Raw genomic sequence first — 12,570 nt, 5'->3', positions numbered from 1 at the left:
TTCCGAGGCGGCGGCAAGGCGAAGAACGGCGCGGGTCCAATCAGCGGGGAGCTTGGCGGTTGCTAGGGGCGAGCCCTCGGCCTCTCGCTTGCGCCGAGCGAGAGCCAGGTTGCCAGGGGGCGAGGCCCGGGCTATGATGGGCAGCTGAGCCACGCCCCTTGGGTCTCAGCCGCGGAGCCTGAGCCGGAGCTCGCAGAGCGAGAGCGTGAGCCGCCGGTGGAGCATCGCGGAGCGGGTTGGCTCCTCGCCGGGGACCAAATCGGCGCTCGCTGGCGGCCGATGTGCACGGAGCGTCCCAGCGTCTTGCAGCCCGGGGAAAGAGGAGAGGAGCAGGCGCTAGCTCGAAACAACAAGTTCGGAATTGCTGGCACCCAGCCAGCCCCGAAACCCGAGGGTTCGTGAAGCCGAAACGCGCCGGACCGTCCCCACGGGCCTGGATAACCCCGGAGTAAGGATCGCGTCGAGACGATCGGTGGCAGCCCTGCGGGACGGCTGGCCTCTCCCGGGGACTGAACGGAACGAGCCGCTGGTTTCGGCCCCGAACTGCACCGGGCCGGCCGCCGACGAAACGCCTCGGACTTCAACCGGCTTGGCCCCTGCACAGCTGGACTTGTGGCGGCCACCGACGCGAGCTTGCCAGGGTCTTGGGGAGCTCCGGGGAAATCCGAGCGGCTGCATCCAGGTCGGGGGAGGCTACGAGACGGGAGCCGTTCGTCGTCGGGACACGTGAAGCATCTCCGCGCCGGGTTCGGACGACCGGCAAGGATCCAGCGCTTTGGCCGGACGGCGCCTTTCCGAGCTTACCGGGACCCCGGATCGCTTTCCCCGCGCCCGGAGGAGTTTAATCGCCGGAGCTGAAACGAGTGTGGGGGGATTCGCGGGGGTGGGGGATTCCGTCGGATCTGCGCGTTTGGAGCCGCCGAAGGGCTCCGAGCCAGCCCGGGGCTCAGGATCCTGCAGCCGCCCCGCCGCCGGGCTCCGGCCCCGCGATGGCTGCGGCTCGCCCGGGGCCACCCCAGCTGCTGCTGCCGCTGCTGCTGCTGCTCCTGGCCGGGGGCTGCCGCGCCTTGGAAGGTGAGCCCTGCCGGGAGTCAGCGCGGTCTCGGGGTGGGGGGGTTTGGGGGGGTTGGGATTGGCGCCTGCCGGGATCCAGCCGCTTTTGGAGAGACGCGCGCTCCTGGGAATGGGGTTCTGGCGTGGGAGACGGTTGGGAACTGTCAATCGTTTGGGGGGGGGGAACCCAAGACACGCGTTGCTCCCTTCTCCTGCCCGCTGATCCACACGACCTCTTTTGCACGGGAGTCGGACCTGTTCTGCGAAGGGTTGGCCGGGCCTAGAGAGCCTCTGGAGATTCCCCCCACAGCCAGATTGTCTAACCCAGGCCAATAAACTAGTTCTCTGGAGATTGGAGTAATCGTATCTTGGCTGCCTGTCTTGAAAGGCTCCGTTTTAATCTTCAGTTCTTTAGATTTTTTTTCTAAACTCTTTGGCTGCCATTTCTCTCCCGAAAAGGGCTCCTTGAGGATTGGGGGAGGTTTTGCAGATAAATTGGGTGAGGAGCAGCTCCTAAATCCAAACCTCAGGTTGAAATTCTTGGGACAATCTTAGCTATGCGCAGATTAAGACCTTGTTCGTTTTTTTCATCAGCTACATTCACACATCTCCCTATTCCCCCCACTTAGTTTGCTTGGACCAATTTCTCAGGTTCAGAAAAGCCCCAGCATGGTGTAAATGCAGAGGGAGGCGAGAACACAGCCCAAAGTGCTTGCTTCGCTACCGCGGGACACAATCCTTCCAAATCTATCCGCTTTTAAAAAGGTGAAAAATAAGCGGTGGATGTGAAGCTCAAGGAAACAGTTCCTCCTTGATTTTAAATTGCTGCCCTTTCTGATGAACGTGGGAATTCCCAATTGTCTGTCTCAGGACAATTCTTGCCAGCGAAAGTTCGAAGTTCTGCAAAAAGGGGTCGGTTGCTGGGGAAATCAAAAGTTTTCCTTGTCACTCCGGACCACGCTAAGCGAAAAATGTAGGTTGCTTTGTTTTGAGTTAACATACCTCAGGAGCTTAATCGAAGGCGGCTGATTTAACAAATCTTGATTAAGGAAAGAAAGGCTTGTGTGAACCTGGTCCCTGTGTTGTGGTTACACCTATTCCTGTTTTAAATTTAAATAACTCCATAGAAGCTTTCTGTAAAGTTCAGAGCAGTTTTCCATCGTAGGACTGTTTTGTGTTCAGCTGATGCTTTCCTATATTCTCATTACTTTGAAAGAAAGGCAGCTAGCTTCCAGGGGAAAATCCCTCTGTGTATTTCTTTTTTTAAAAAAAAAAATGTAATCACATTTAGAAGCCGCTCCTCTCACTTTTAGTGACTCTGTAGTCGATCCTCTGGTGTTTGTTTTTTCCCCTTCTCCGCTGGATCTTGAAGGCCTCAAATGATGTTGTTGAATTCCTGCAGGTTGTTCTTCCAAGAAGGTGGGGAAGACTTGTTTCTTTTAATCCTGTGCAAAAAGTGGCTTGCTCAGGTTGGTCTGTTTCAAGTTTTAGTTGCAGCTGAAAAGCCCTGGGTTCAAACTTTGTCTCAGGTTTGGAAATTGACGCTTTTGTCTCAGTGTGAAAAAGCAGACTCAGAAGCACCTTCTTAGCATGGTGAAGCAGAAGTCGATTCATCCTGATATGTTTTACTAAACCTTCCCATAACTTGATTTTTACAGGTTCATCCTGCTTTTTTTCTCTCTAAGCGCCTTAATTTCTCACATCACCACTCCTAATCTGCAGCTTTAATGTGAGTTTTCCCTGGAATGAAGTACAGCATATCAAACATTTCCCCCTTCTTTGAAATCACCTTTAAACCTGGCCAGGGAGCATTTGTTGTTTTCCTTAAAATCTTCAAAGTGTATATTAAATGTCTTTTTTTTTTCCCCTTTCCCTTTCTTGTTTGATGCAGCCTTAAAGTTTGATTTTCCAAAGCACTTTGTTGGCCTGAATTGGCTCCAGTCCTCTCTTTGTTGGGGAGACAGAGAAAAAAGATAGATAGAGAGGTAGAAGAACTTTTTTTTCTTTCTTCGCTTCTGCTTTCTTAGCACTGGTATTTTTAAAAGAAGAAGAAGAAAAACTGCAAATTCTAGAGAAACGTGCTAGAGCTCTTCTTCCTTTCTGGAAATTAAACAACCTTGGTAGAAAAATCCTTGGTGGGACATGGATCGCCATTCTGATGAATATATGGCCTGTTTATGTGTTAAGGATTGTATGATATTTACACACCAAAACTTTCATGCTTGTAGTGCTGGAGAATCTTGGCCCTGCCGCTCAAGCCTATTTGTAACTCATCGTATCCCAAAAGGCAAATTGGCATTTTAAGTGACATTTTAAGTTACAGGGCTATAACCGAGGTGGCTTGGGAGTTTTCCTCCATCAGAGGTCTCCATCCACTTTTTAAATTCTCCCCTAGTTGATGTAGCCTTTATCTTGTGGCTGATTGCTTCACTGCAGGCGGTCCTTGGTTTTCTGGGTGCTTGGGCTTAGACACAAAGGGTGGGGGGACAGTGGACCCTCTTAACTCAACTTTCTATCCCTGTCGAGGAGGATAAGGAATACACGCACAATATCCATTAGAGCTTTGTTCAGTATGCGAGAGAGAAGGGGGTGAAAAATTCAGACCCTCGGTTTCTCGGCCGTCTTCCGAACCACTGGTAACAAACTCCAGCTCTGATTGAATAACTGGAGGTTCTTGCATTTAACCCACTCCGACGTGGTTCATGCACAAAAGATGGCTTCTTAACCTGCCTGGGGTTTTTTTTTCCTCCTTCCTCGTTTTTCTACCAGCTGGACTCTGCGAATTGATTAATAGCGTGCATGCTGCATATGCTGTGATTTATCAGTCAGGCACTCTTGACTCCAACCGGGAGGCACCGGCGGGCTGGGCTGGCATCCTTCCCTCCCTACATTGGCCGTTCGTTTGTCATTTGATGTGCGGTTTTATTACGGACTTTATGTGCGGTTTTATTACGGACGGGGCTGGGCGACGGTAGAAATAAAACTGAGAAAGGAAGGTCCAAAATGAGTAGCAGGACCATAGCAGCACTGTTAACGGGAAATTTAGCAAACGCCTAACGTTTAGTGCCGGGAATAAAATCATGCACGCACGTTCCACATAAGTGGCGGCTCTGCTAAGTACTCTGGGGATTTTGACCTGTGTTCTGTGGCCTGTCCAATTTGGCTTGCTGAAAGAGCATGCAGTTCCCAGCTTGTTTGTTATCTTCTGCCTCTCAGGGCTGCCAGAGTTGGGACTTTTGTGGTTGATGGGTGGGGGCAGTTGATGTATACACATGTTTTTAGTCTTAGCCGATTCTCCTCTTCCTCTCTCCACAAAACCCATTTGCATGGAGACACTTTTGCAGGGGGTTCTGCTCTGGGCTTCCTGCGAGGTGAGCTGGCATCTCTCTCCCCCACCTCCCACCCCCCTCTCTGCAAGGCAATGCAGGAGAAGAGAGAATGGCAGGTTCCGGGGGAGGGGGGGAAAGGACCCAGTTTTATCCGCAAGAGTTTTAGGAGAGATTGGTGATGCTGGAAGGAGAAAAAAAAGAGGATTTTCTTCAAATTCCAGCATAAGCACGTTGGATCTATCTGAAGCCACAGTGTTGTGTTTTCCCCCTGAGCTTAGCACCACCTTAAGAGAAGGAAAGCTTGACTCAGGAGCAATAATGTGGTTGGTGTTCCCGGCTAACTCTGGTCCCGGAATAAAATCAGCTTTTCTAATTCAAGGCCCGACCACTGTGGTCATGGACGGGAGATGGAGGTAGTAGCTCTTGACTTCCAAACGCCAGCCTCTTTTCCTGCTGCTTGCTTTGCTGCGGCCGCCCCAGTCCTCCGCTTCCCTTCCAGAAATTCTAGCCTCTACGTTGGAAACGATATGGTGGCCACCAGAAGTTGATTGATGGCAGCAGGGTATAAATTCGAAGGATACATTCGCGTGGTTTAATGTAGCTGAAATAAGATCGCGCTTTCCAGGGCTTCTAAGAGCTTTGGGGCCAATTTCTTCAAAGAGTTTTTTTGTCCTTGACTTTTCAGGTCAAGGGTACCGGATTGTCCACTGAGGTGGCTTGTGCCCCCTTTCTGAGCCATGCCAAAAAAAAAAGGAGTCTGGATGTTAGCGTGGGGGAGACGAGGCTGGGTTTCCTACCTGCCTCTGTGTTGCAGGAGAAACGTGTCGCTCCTTTGCCTGGCCCAGCTTGCTGCACTTAGTTTTAAAACCGGTATATGGCGTCCTGGGTGTCCTCTGAGCCTGGCGTTTAGCTTGCAGACGTTTCATTACCCAGCTAGGTAGCATCATCAGTGAAACGGAGGTGTCTGCAAATCAAATCAAATCACCCAGCTCAGGGGGCACCAGAGACGTCACAATTCAAGCCATGAGCTGCAGAGATTCTCTTCTGTTGAAAGTCAGCGTGGCTTGCAAAAAGGATTCCGGACAAAGCCACCTTAGCCATACGACGCAGTTCTGACATGCACATTACAATTCTTAATTAATGAGGGGCTTGTCATTTGTCCGACATGTAAGATTCATGATATAACGACCATGTCTTCCCCTTTTCCCTCCTCATCCAATTTACACCTACATCGGTGTTGCCACTCCATGTACCGGTGGAAGAGGATTTTATTTTATTTACTTATTTTATTCAATTTGCCTAGCCACCCATCTCAAACGAGTGACTCCGGTTGGGGAACAGCCATGAAATCAACTAAAACCAATGAAAATCCCAGCACAAAAAGAAAAAAAAAATAAATACGGTTAAAAAACTGTAAGTTACAGCTCACAAAATCTTACGATTTTTGATGAAATGCATCAGTTGGCAAGGGGGCTACCAGAATCTTGGCAGGTCACCCTCTGGTGCAATTTAGGAAAAGTATTTGGGACAATAGGATTTTTTTTTTTAAAAAAAAAATACTTCGGCCTGCGCCAACCCGTTTGGCCTCACTTTACGCCAAGGAGATGCCTCTTAAAACCCTGTAACCAGCTTTCAGGGCTTAGGAAATGGGTCAAAGGATGTATTTCCTCCCTCCTGTTCGGCACATATTTGTGGATAATGTAAGAATTGAAATCTGCACCAGAGATCATAAATAGGGCATCGGCCGGTGCTAAGAATGGGCCGAATGCAAAGCAAAAGTTGTATAAGGCTGAATAACTGGGGTAGGGTTGTGTTATTTCCCCCTCCCCCACCCCAAGTTTTCTTGCATTGGGAAAAAAAATGAGGAATTTGGTTCAGATTCCGTGCTACAGTTTGACAAAAGCTTTTGCACTCCATTCCTCTCTGTTTTAGTGAACGGATAGAACCCGTTTTAGCATAATGCACGGCGGAGGTGCTGCTGAGTTAGACAAGAAAAAGATATTGTATCTTCTGTCTTCTACTGCCTATCTATGGTGAAATCCCACAGTGGAGGCGCAGGACACATTGGCGGTACACAACCTTAAAAAGGGTATCTGTCTCTGAACAATTGAACAAACTTCTTGCATTCCGTCGGTTTGCCAGAACTGACTTGCTTTCTCTGAATCTTAGAAAGTTTGAAGCTGTCAACTGTAATCCTAGTTCTAGTCACTTTAATTTTCCTGTATGCTTTTTCCCTCCCCATTCCCCCCCCCTTTTAACCACTTTTATTCTTAGTTTATGCTCTGCCTTGTTGCTATGAACTGTGGCCGCAAAGTAAGCTGATGGATTGATATTGTAATGCCTGTGTTGCTGTCGTGCGCATTTGATGCCGAACCTGTAGCATATCATATTCTTTTCCACCATACCCCCTCCTTAAATTATTCTTAGCGTATGCTCTTGTTATTTTCTCTCGATGCAGAGAAGTTTTTCTCTCCTTTTAATTACAGTTCACTGAACTGTCTCCTCTCGCAACGGGGATGTCATAGTCTTGCCGTTTTGTTGATTCTTTAGGATAAGGCTGAGTAAAATCCAGCCCAAGAACAGGAGGAAACTCAGCTGGCAATCTCTTCCTATTCCTTGCAAGCTGGTCCAGCCTTATGGGAAGAAAAAGGGTAAACCTTTGAGCCCAGAATGGGGGAAAAGAAACACTTCTAAAGGTCTTTGCTTTTCAGTCCATGTCTGTTGTCTATTTTCTGGGCAGTCTTTCCGTGCCAAGCCAGTTCCGCTTTGGTCTGCTTGGCAAAATTTGGCTCCCTCAAATGCTGAAATGTTAAATTGTTGAGCCTGTTCGTCTTCGTTGGGAGCCATTTGCTCTGGGCAGTTCTTCTCCAGTTGCTTTCGTGGCTTGTATTGTGGTTGTTTGGTTACGAGCTGCAACCAAGGCGGGGACACGTTGCTGAAAATTTTGGGGGAAGCCAAGGCACTGCATTTTTTTTCCCTCCTGTTTTCCACAGGCTGCTTGCGGTTGGGCCTGTGGAATTCTTAATTAGACATCCCCAGAAACCTGAATCACAGCGCATTTTGCTTTGTGCATCTTGTTTTCCTTTTTTTTTTTTTTTTGGATTGCAGCTTGGCCTGCTCTGCTGACTCAAACTGGTTTGTCCGGATTTAAGCGTCTCCGGCATTTGTTGCCAAAGCAGGAGGGAAGGGGGAGCAGGTGGTTATTTGGCCAGACAGTTTTTTTGTTTTGTTTTTTTTTAATTGGGAGAACTGGGTTTGAGATCAAGTCCTAGTTGATCATTGACTTACTTCACTTTATCCTTTACAGCTGGGGCATCCAACCTTAAGAACCTTTAAGACATTTGGACTTCAACTCCCAGGATTCCCCAGTCAGCTATGCTGGCTAGGGAATTCTGGGAGTTGCAGTCCACAGGTCTTAAAGTGGTCAAGGTTGGACACCACTGAATTACAGCTTCTCTTGCTTGCCCAGACACCCCAGTCGGTTAAATTCATTTTGCCACTCAAGGCTTTATGTCAAATTTGGCTTCAACTTTAAAGGGGACTGGTGGGAATCAGCTTGTTTGCGAGAAATATCTGGATTTTCTTATGACAGCGTAGATATGGAATAGATCATGGAATAGCTTCCTGTACAGGGCTTTATTTCATGTTGATTAAGTGGGAGAGACACATGGGATAGAAAACAGAACAATTGTTCTCTTGTATTATAAATAATTCTGCTACAATTACTTCCTATTCCTCACAGGCCGTGGGTCTGGTTGTAATTAGCAGTGATGAGTTTTTATCGATAAGATAGTCCCTGACATACAAACGCAATTGGGGCCAGACTAGTGGTCACTTAAGCAAAGTGGTCATTAAGAGAGTCGTCACATAACTGGACACCCGATTTCATAACATTTTGCTACAGGTGGATCACCGCATAGTTCTTAAGTGACTCCGGCTTCTCCAGTTTGTTGGAAAGGTCGCAAATCGCAATTGTGTGACTGCGGGACGCAGTCATCATGTGGCCGCAAAGCGGGAACGTTGATTGTAGCTTGAAGGACAGGTGGTAAGTCTCTTTTTCCAACACCCCATGCAATTTTGAACCGTCCTTAAGCGAATGGTTGTAAATTGAGGACTACCTGCAGGTGACGTGTACGTAGCAAGAGGCATCTTGGGGTATTTATTTATTTATTTCATTTGTTTGTGGGTAACAATTGGCACGGCATAAAAGCATTGTGCGATATTTTGCCTTGAGACGGCACGGGAGACCAAAGGAGAAGCCGCTGGCCTCGATCGCGGTTGTGCTGAGCCATGTTTTTAAAGCAAGACAAGCTTTGCATGTGCCAATTTGCCAGCTGAATTTTTTTACAGCTCTGTAATATTGTTTAATAGCGTTGGCATCTCCCGCTTTGCCAGGCCCTTCATTAACAGCTGGACTTCATCCATGCAGTGGTGGCATTAAAGCAATAGGAAAGCAGCATGCCGTAGATGGTGGAGTTATCGGTGTAGTGGCTTTCCAGTGGAAATTAATATCCTGTGCCTAGGACAGGGGTAGGCAACCTTGGCTCTTTTATGACTCGTGGACTTCAACTCCCAGAATTCCTGAGCCAGCCACGCTGAGGGAAAAGGGAGAGGTTTCCATGCTTAGCCATGCTAGCTCAGGAATTCTGGGAGTTGAAGTCCACGAGTCGTAAAAAGAGCCAAGGTTGCCTACCCCTGGCCTAGGAAATCAGTGTAAAGGTAGCCCTCAACTTACAGCCATTCATTTAGTGACCATTCAAAGTTACAGCAGCCCTGAAAAAAGTGAATTATGACCATTTTTCACACAACCGTTGCAGCATCCTCAGAGTTATGCCATCAAAACACAGCTGCTTGGCAGCTGACTCATATTTATGACTGCCGCAGTGTCCCAGAGTCCCATGATTACCTTTTACAACCGTCTGATGAGCAAAGTCAATGGGGAAGCCGGATTCACTTAACAACCGTGTTACTAACTTAACAACTGTAGTGATTCGCTTAATAACTGTCTCGCTTAGCAACAGAAATTTGGGGCTCGGTTGTGGTCATAAGCCGAGGCCCACCTGTACTGTATTGTTTCTGCTTTCTAAATGTGTCCACATTTGGAACCAGCAACTCAGTCGTCATTAAGCAAAACGGTTGCTAAGCCATAAATGCGAGGAACGGTCATCAGGTTACTTTTTCAGCAGGTCGTTAACTGCACCCAATCCCTAAATGAGGCAGCCGCTAAGTGAGGGCCCCCTGTATTGCTATAGGTCAGGGGTAGGCAACCTCGGCTCTTTTTATGATTGGTGGACTTCAACTCCCAGAATTCCTGAGCCAGCATGGCTCAGCTTGGAAACCTCTCCCTTTCCCCTCAGCGTGGCTGGGCTCAGGAATTCTGGGAGTTGAAGTCCACCAGTCATAAAAGAGCCAAGGTGGCCTATCCCTGCATAGGTCTTATTTAACTACATCAGAATATATCTTGGGCTGCATTTTTTCCTTTCACACCACAGAAACTTTAGGGGGGGGGTGCTTTTGCTCGGGTGCCTGGTGGGAGTCTGCGCCCACCCCCTGCCCGTGTTCGTGTTCCCAAGAGCGGACAAGTTTCCAAACACCTGTTCCCTAATTCCCCCAACCTTGGAATGTGAAGCCGAGGAGACGTGCGGGAGCCGAGAACTGGCTTCTGATCAGCAAGGCGGACATGTGCTTTTGGCAGGATTTCGGTCGATGGGAAGGTCTCTCAAGGGTTTACCCCAAGAACTCGGGGAGAAACTTTTGATACTTCTGAGTCGCTTCTCCCTTTACCAATTTCAGGGATTTCTTTGGTGGGGTGGGGGGAAGAACCTGTCAGTCACGGTCCCAAAGCCGCCTCTTTTTTGTGCGATATGGCGCGCTCGGCAGCAGCTGCAATAGCATTTGCTCTGGCTACTTTTGCACGTGAAATCCATGGTGGATAAAGGGAGGAGGGAGAGCCCGCCTTTGCCATGGTCGGTCGGTCTGTCTGTCTGTCTCTCTCTCTCCCCCTCAAGTTCTCTCTCTCTTTCTCTCTCAAAATATCCTTTTTCTCCTAATCTCTTCTCTCTCTCTCTCTCTCTCTCTCTCTCTCTCTCTCTCTCTCTCTCTCTCTCTCTCTCTCTCTCTCTCTCTCTCTCTCTCTCTCTTTCTCTCTCTCTTTTAATCTCTCTCGCGCTCTCTTTCTCAATTTTTCTCTTTCTCTCCCAATCTCTTTTTCAATCTTTTTCTCTTAATCTCGCTTTTTCTCTTTCTCTCCCAATCTTTCTTTCCCAATCTCTTTTTCAATCTTTTTCTCTTCATCTCGCTTTTTCCTCTTTCTCTCCCAATCTTTTCCTCTTAATATCTCTCTCTCTCTCTCTCTTTCTCTCTCTCTCTCTCTCTCTCTTTTAATCTCTCTCGCGCGCTCTCTCTCAATTTCTCTCTCTCTCTCTCTCTCTCTCTCTCTCTCTCTCTCTCTCTCTCTCTCTCTCTCTCTCTCTCTCTCTCTCTCTCTCTCTCTCTGTCTCTCTGTCTCTCTCTCGTCTTCAACTGTCCGGCCCATGAAAACCCACGCCAGGGACCGCTCGGCTGGAGTAGCCGAGGGGTCGGTGTGCCGTTCTGCGCTGCCCTCCCCGGCGAGGGGAATCCGAGCGCCCCTTGGATTAATGAGAAAAATGTGTGCAGGGCTTGACCAATTGCCAGAAGCCGATGGATGCTCGTTCCCCAGAAATTAAACTGAAAATAAAGAGTGGGAAGAGAACGAGGGGCGGGCGGGCAAACGAGAAGGACCAGCAGCCCAGCCTGGCACTCCCGCCCGCCCGCCTCTCCCTGCTTGTTTTAACTTCGGAAGAATCCGAGTTTGGGCTGAGGTGGTTATGTGGGGGGGGGGGGAGAGGTTGGGGGGGTTGGCGAGAAGGATATTTGGCTTTTAAAGAGTTCCAGATGGGCTTAGTGTTCGCACGTTGGGAGGAAGTGAGCGGAGGAGAGCCGCGCGGAGATTTGGGTAACTGCCCCGGGCGCAAGACGGGAGGGAAGGCTTGGCAAAAATGGGGTGTTTTTTTGCAATCTGGGGACTTGCCAACTGGCTGTTGACTTGCAGAGTCACTCTGTCTGTGGGGAGAGCCGTTCTGACGAAGGTGCCTGGCTCGATCTTCTCTCTTCTCCTCCTCCTCCTCCTCCTCCTTGTGCTTCACCTCCTCCACCACTCCTTCTCCTCTCCTCCTCCTCCTCCTTCTACTGCTCCACCACTCCTCCTCTTCCTCCTCAGCTTCTCTTTGTGCTTCACCTCCTCCATCACTTCTCCTTCTTCTCTTCCTCCTTCTGCTGCTCCACCACTCCTTCTCTTCCTCCTCCTCCTCCTCCTTCTGCTGCTCCACCACTCCTCCCCTTCCTCCTCAGCTTCTCTTTGTGCTTCACCTCCTCCATCACTTCTCCTTCTTCTCTTCCTCCTTCTGCTTCTCCACCACTCCTTCTCTTCCTCCTCCTCCTCCTTCTGCTGTTCCACTCCTCCTCCTCCTCCTTTAGTGTACTATTCCTTCATTTTGGGTAGATGTTGGTAGGGCGCCAAGCTCATTTCGTTTCAATGAAGCCTCCTTCGCCCTTCCTTTTGGAGCTTTGGGGGCTGCCCAGGTATGATGAATTGGACAGCCAAGTACCTTTTGCGTGGTTTATTTTGATCTCTAACCATCCCATGGAGGCTCCTTGAGCTTTGGAAAAGACCACTAGAATAGAGAGTTGACTTTACTCTTCCAATAGTACATTCTTCTGTGAATATTATCTGGAGTAGTCCCTTTTGTGTGATGGCTTTTTATCTTTCAAGAGTAGGTAGGGTTTCACTATCTGTTTCTCTCTCTTTAGGAAGGAGAAGACTTGGCAATAACCTGGAGATAACTTCAGTAAAGGCTTGTATTTATGGCACATGAATGAGAAGTCATTAAGAATATTAAGAGTAGTAGGTCTAGTGGTCTACTGCTCAATTCAACCAGGATCTTCCTCTCTAAAAAAAAAATCAGCTGTAGGCTGTTGGCCAAACAGTTTCTAAAGCAGGGGTCATCAAACTTGGCCACTTTAAGACTTATGGACTTCAACTCCCAGAATGCTGGCCAGGGAATTCTGGGAGTTGAAGTCCACAAGTCTTTAAAAGTGGCCAAGTTTGAGGAGCCCTGCTCTAAAGTCACCAGAACATCTCCATTGCTCCCTCACATTTTAAAGCATC

At 48.7% G+C, this 12,570-nt stretch overlaps 1 protein-coding gene across 2 annotated transcripts in view; it reads left to right on the top strand.

The window, feature by feature from the left end:
* Window positions 1–207: 207 nt before the first annotated feature.
* EPHB3 (EPH receptor B3) overlaps window positions 208–12,570 on the top strand; it is a 138,751-nt gene continuing 126,388 nt past the window's right edge. For both annotated transcript variants that reach the window (XM_081329146.1, XM_081329145.1), the window contains exon 1: window positions 208–1,074. In XM_081329146.1, coding sequence (XP_081185272.1) covers window positions 990–1,074 — 85 coding nt within the window. In that variant the 5' untranslated portion in view covers window positions 208–989. The remainder of the gene's footprint in view (window positions 1,075–12,570) is intronic.

This window comes from Vipera berus (genome assembly GCF_964194415.1).
Source record: "Vipera berus genome assembly, chromosome: 5".
NCBI lineage: Eukaryota > Metazoa > Chordata > Lepidosauria > Squamata > Viperidae > Vipera > Vipera berus.
Note: the sequence above shows the minus strand (reverse complement) of the source record. Positions and strands in the feature narration are given on the sequence as shown.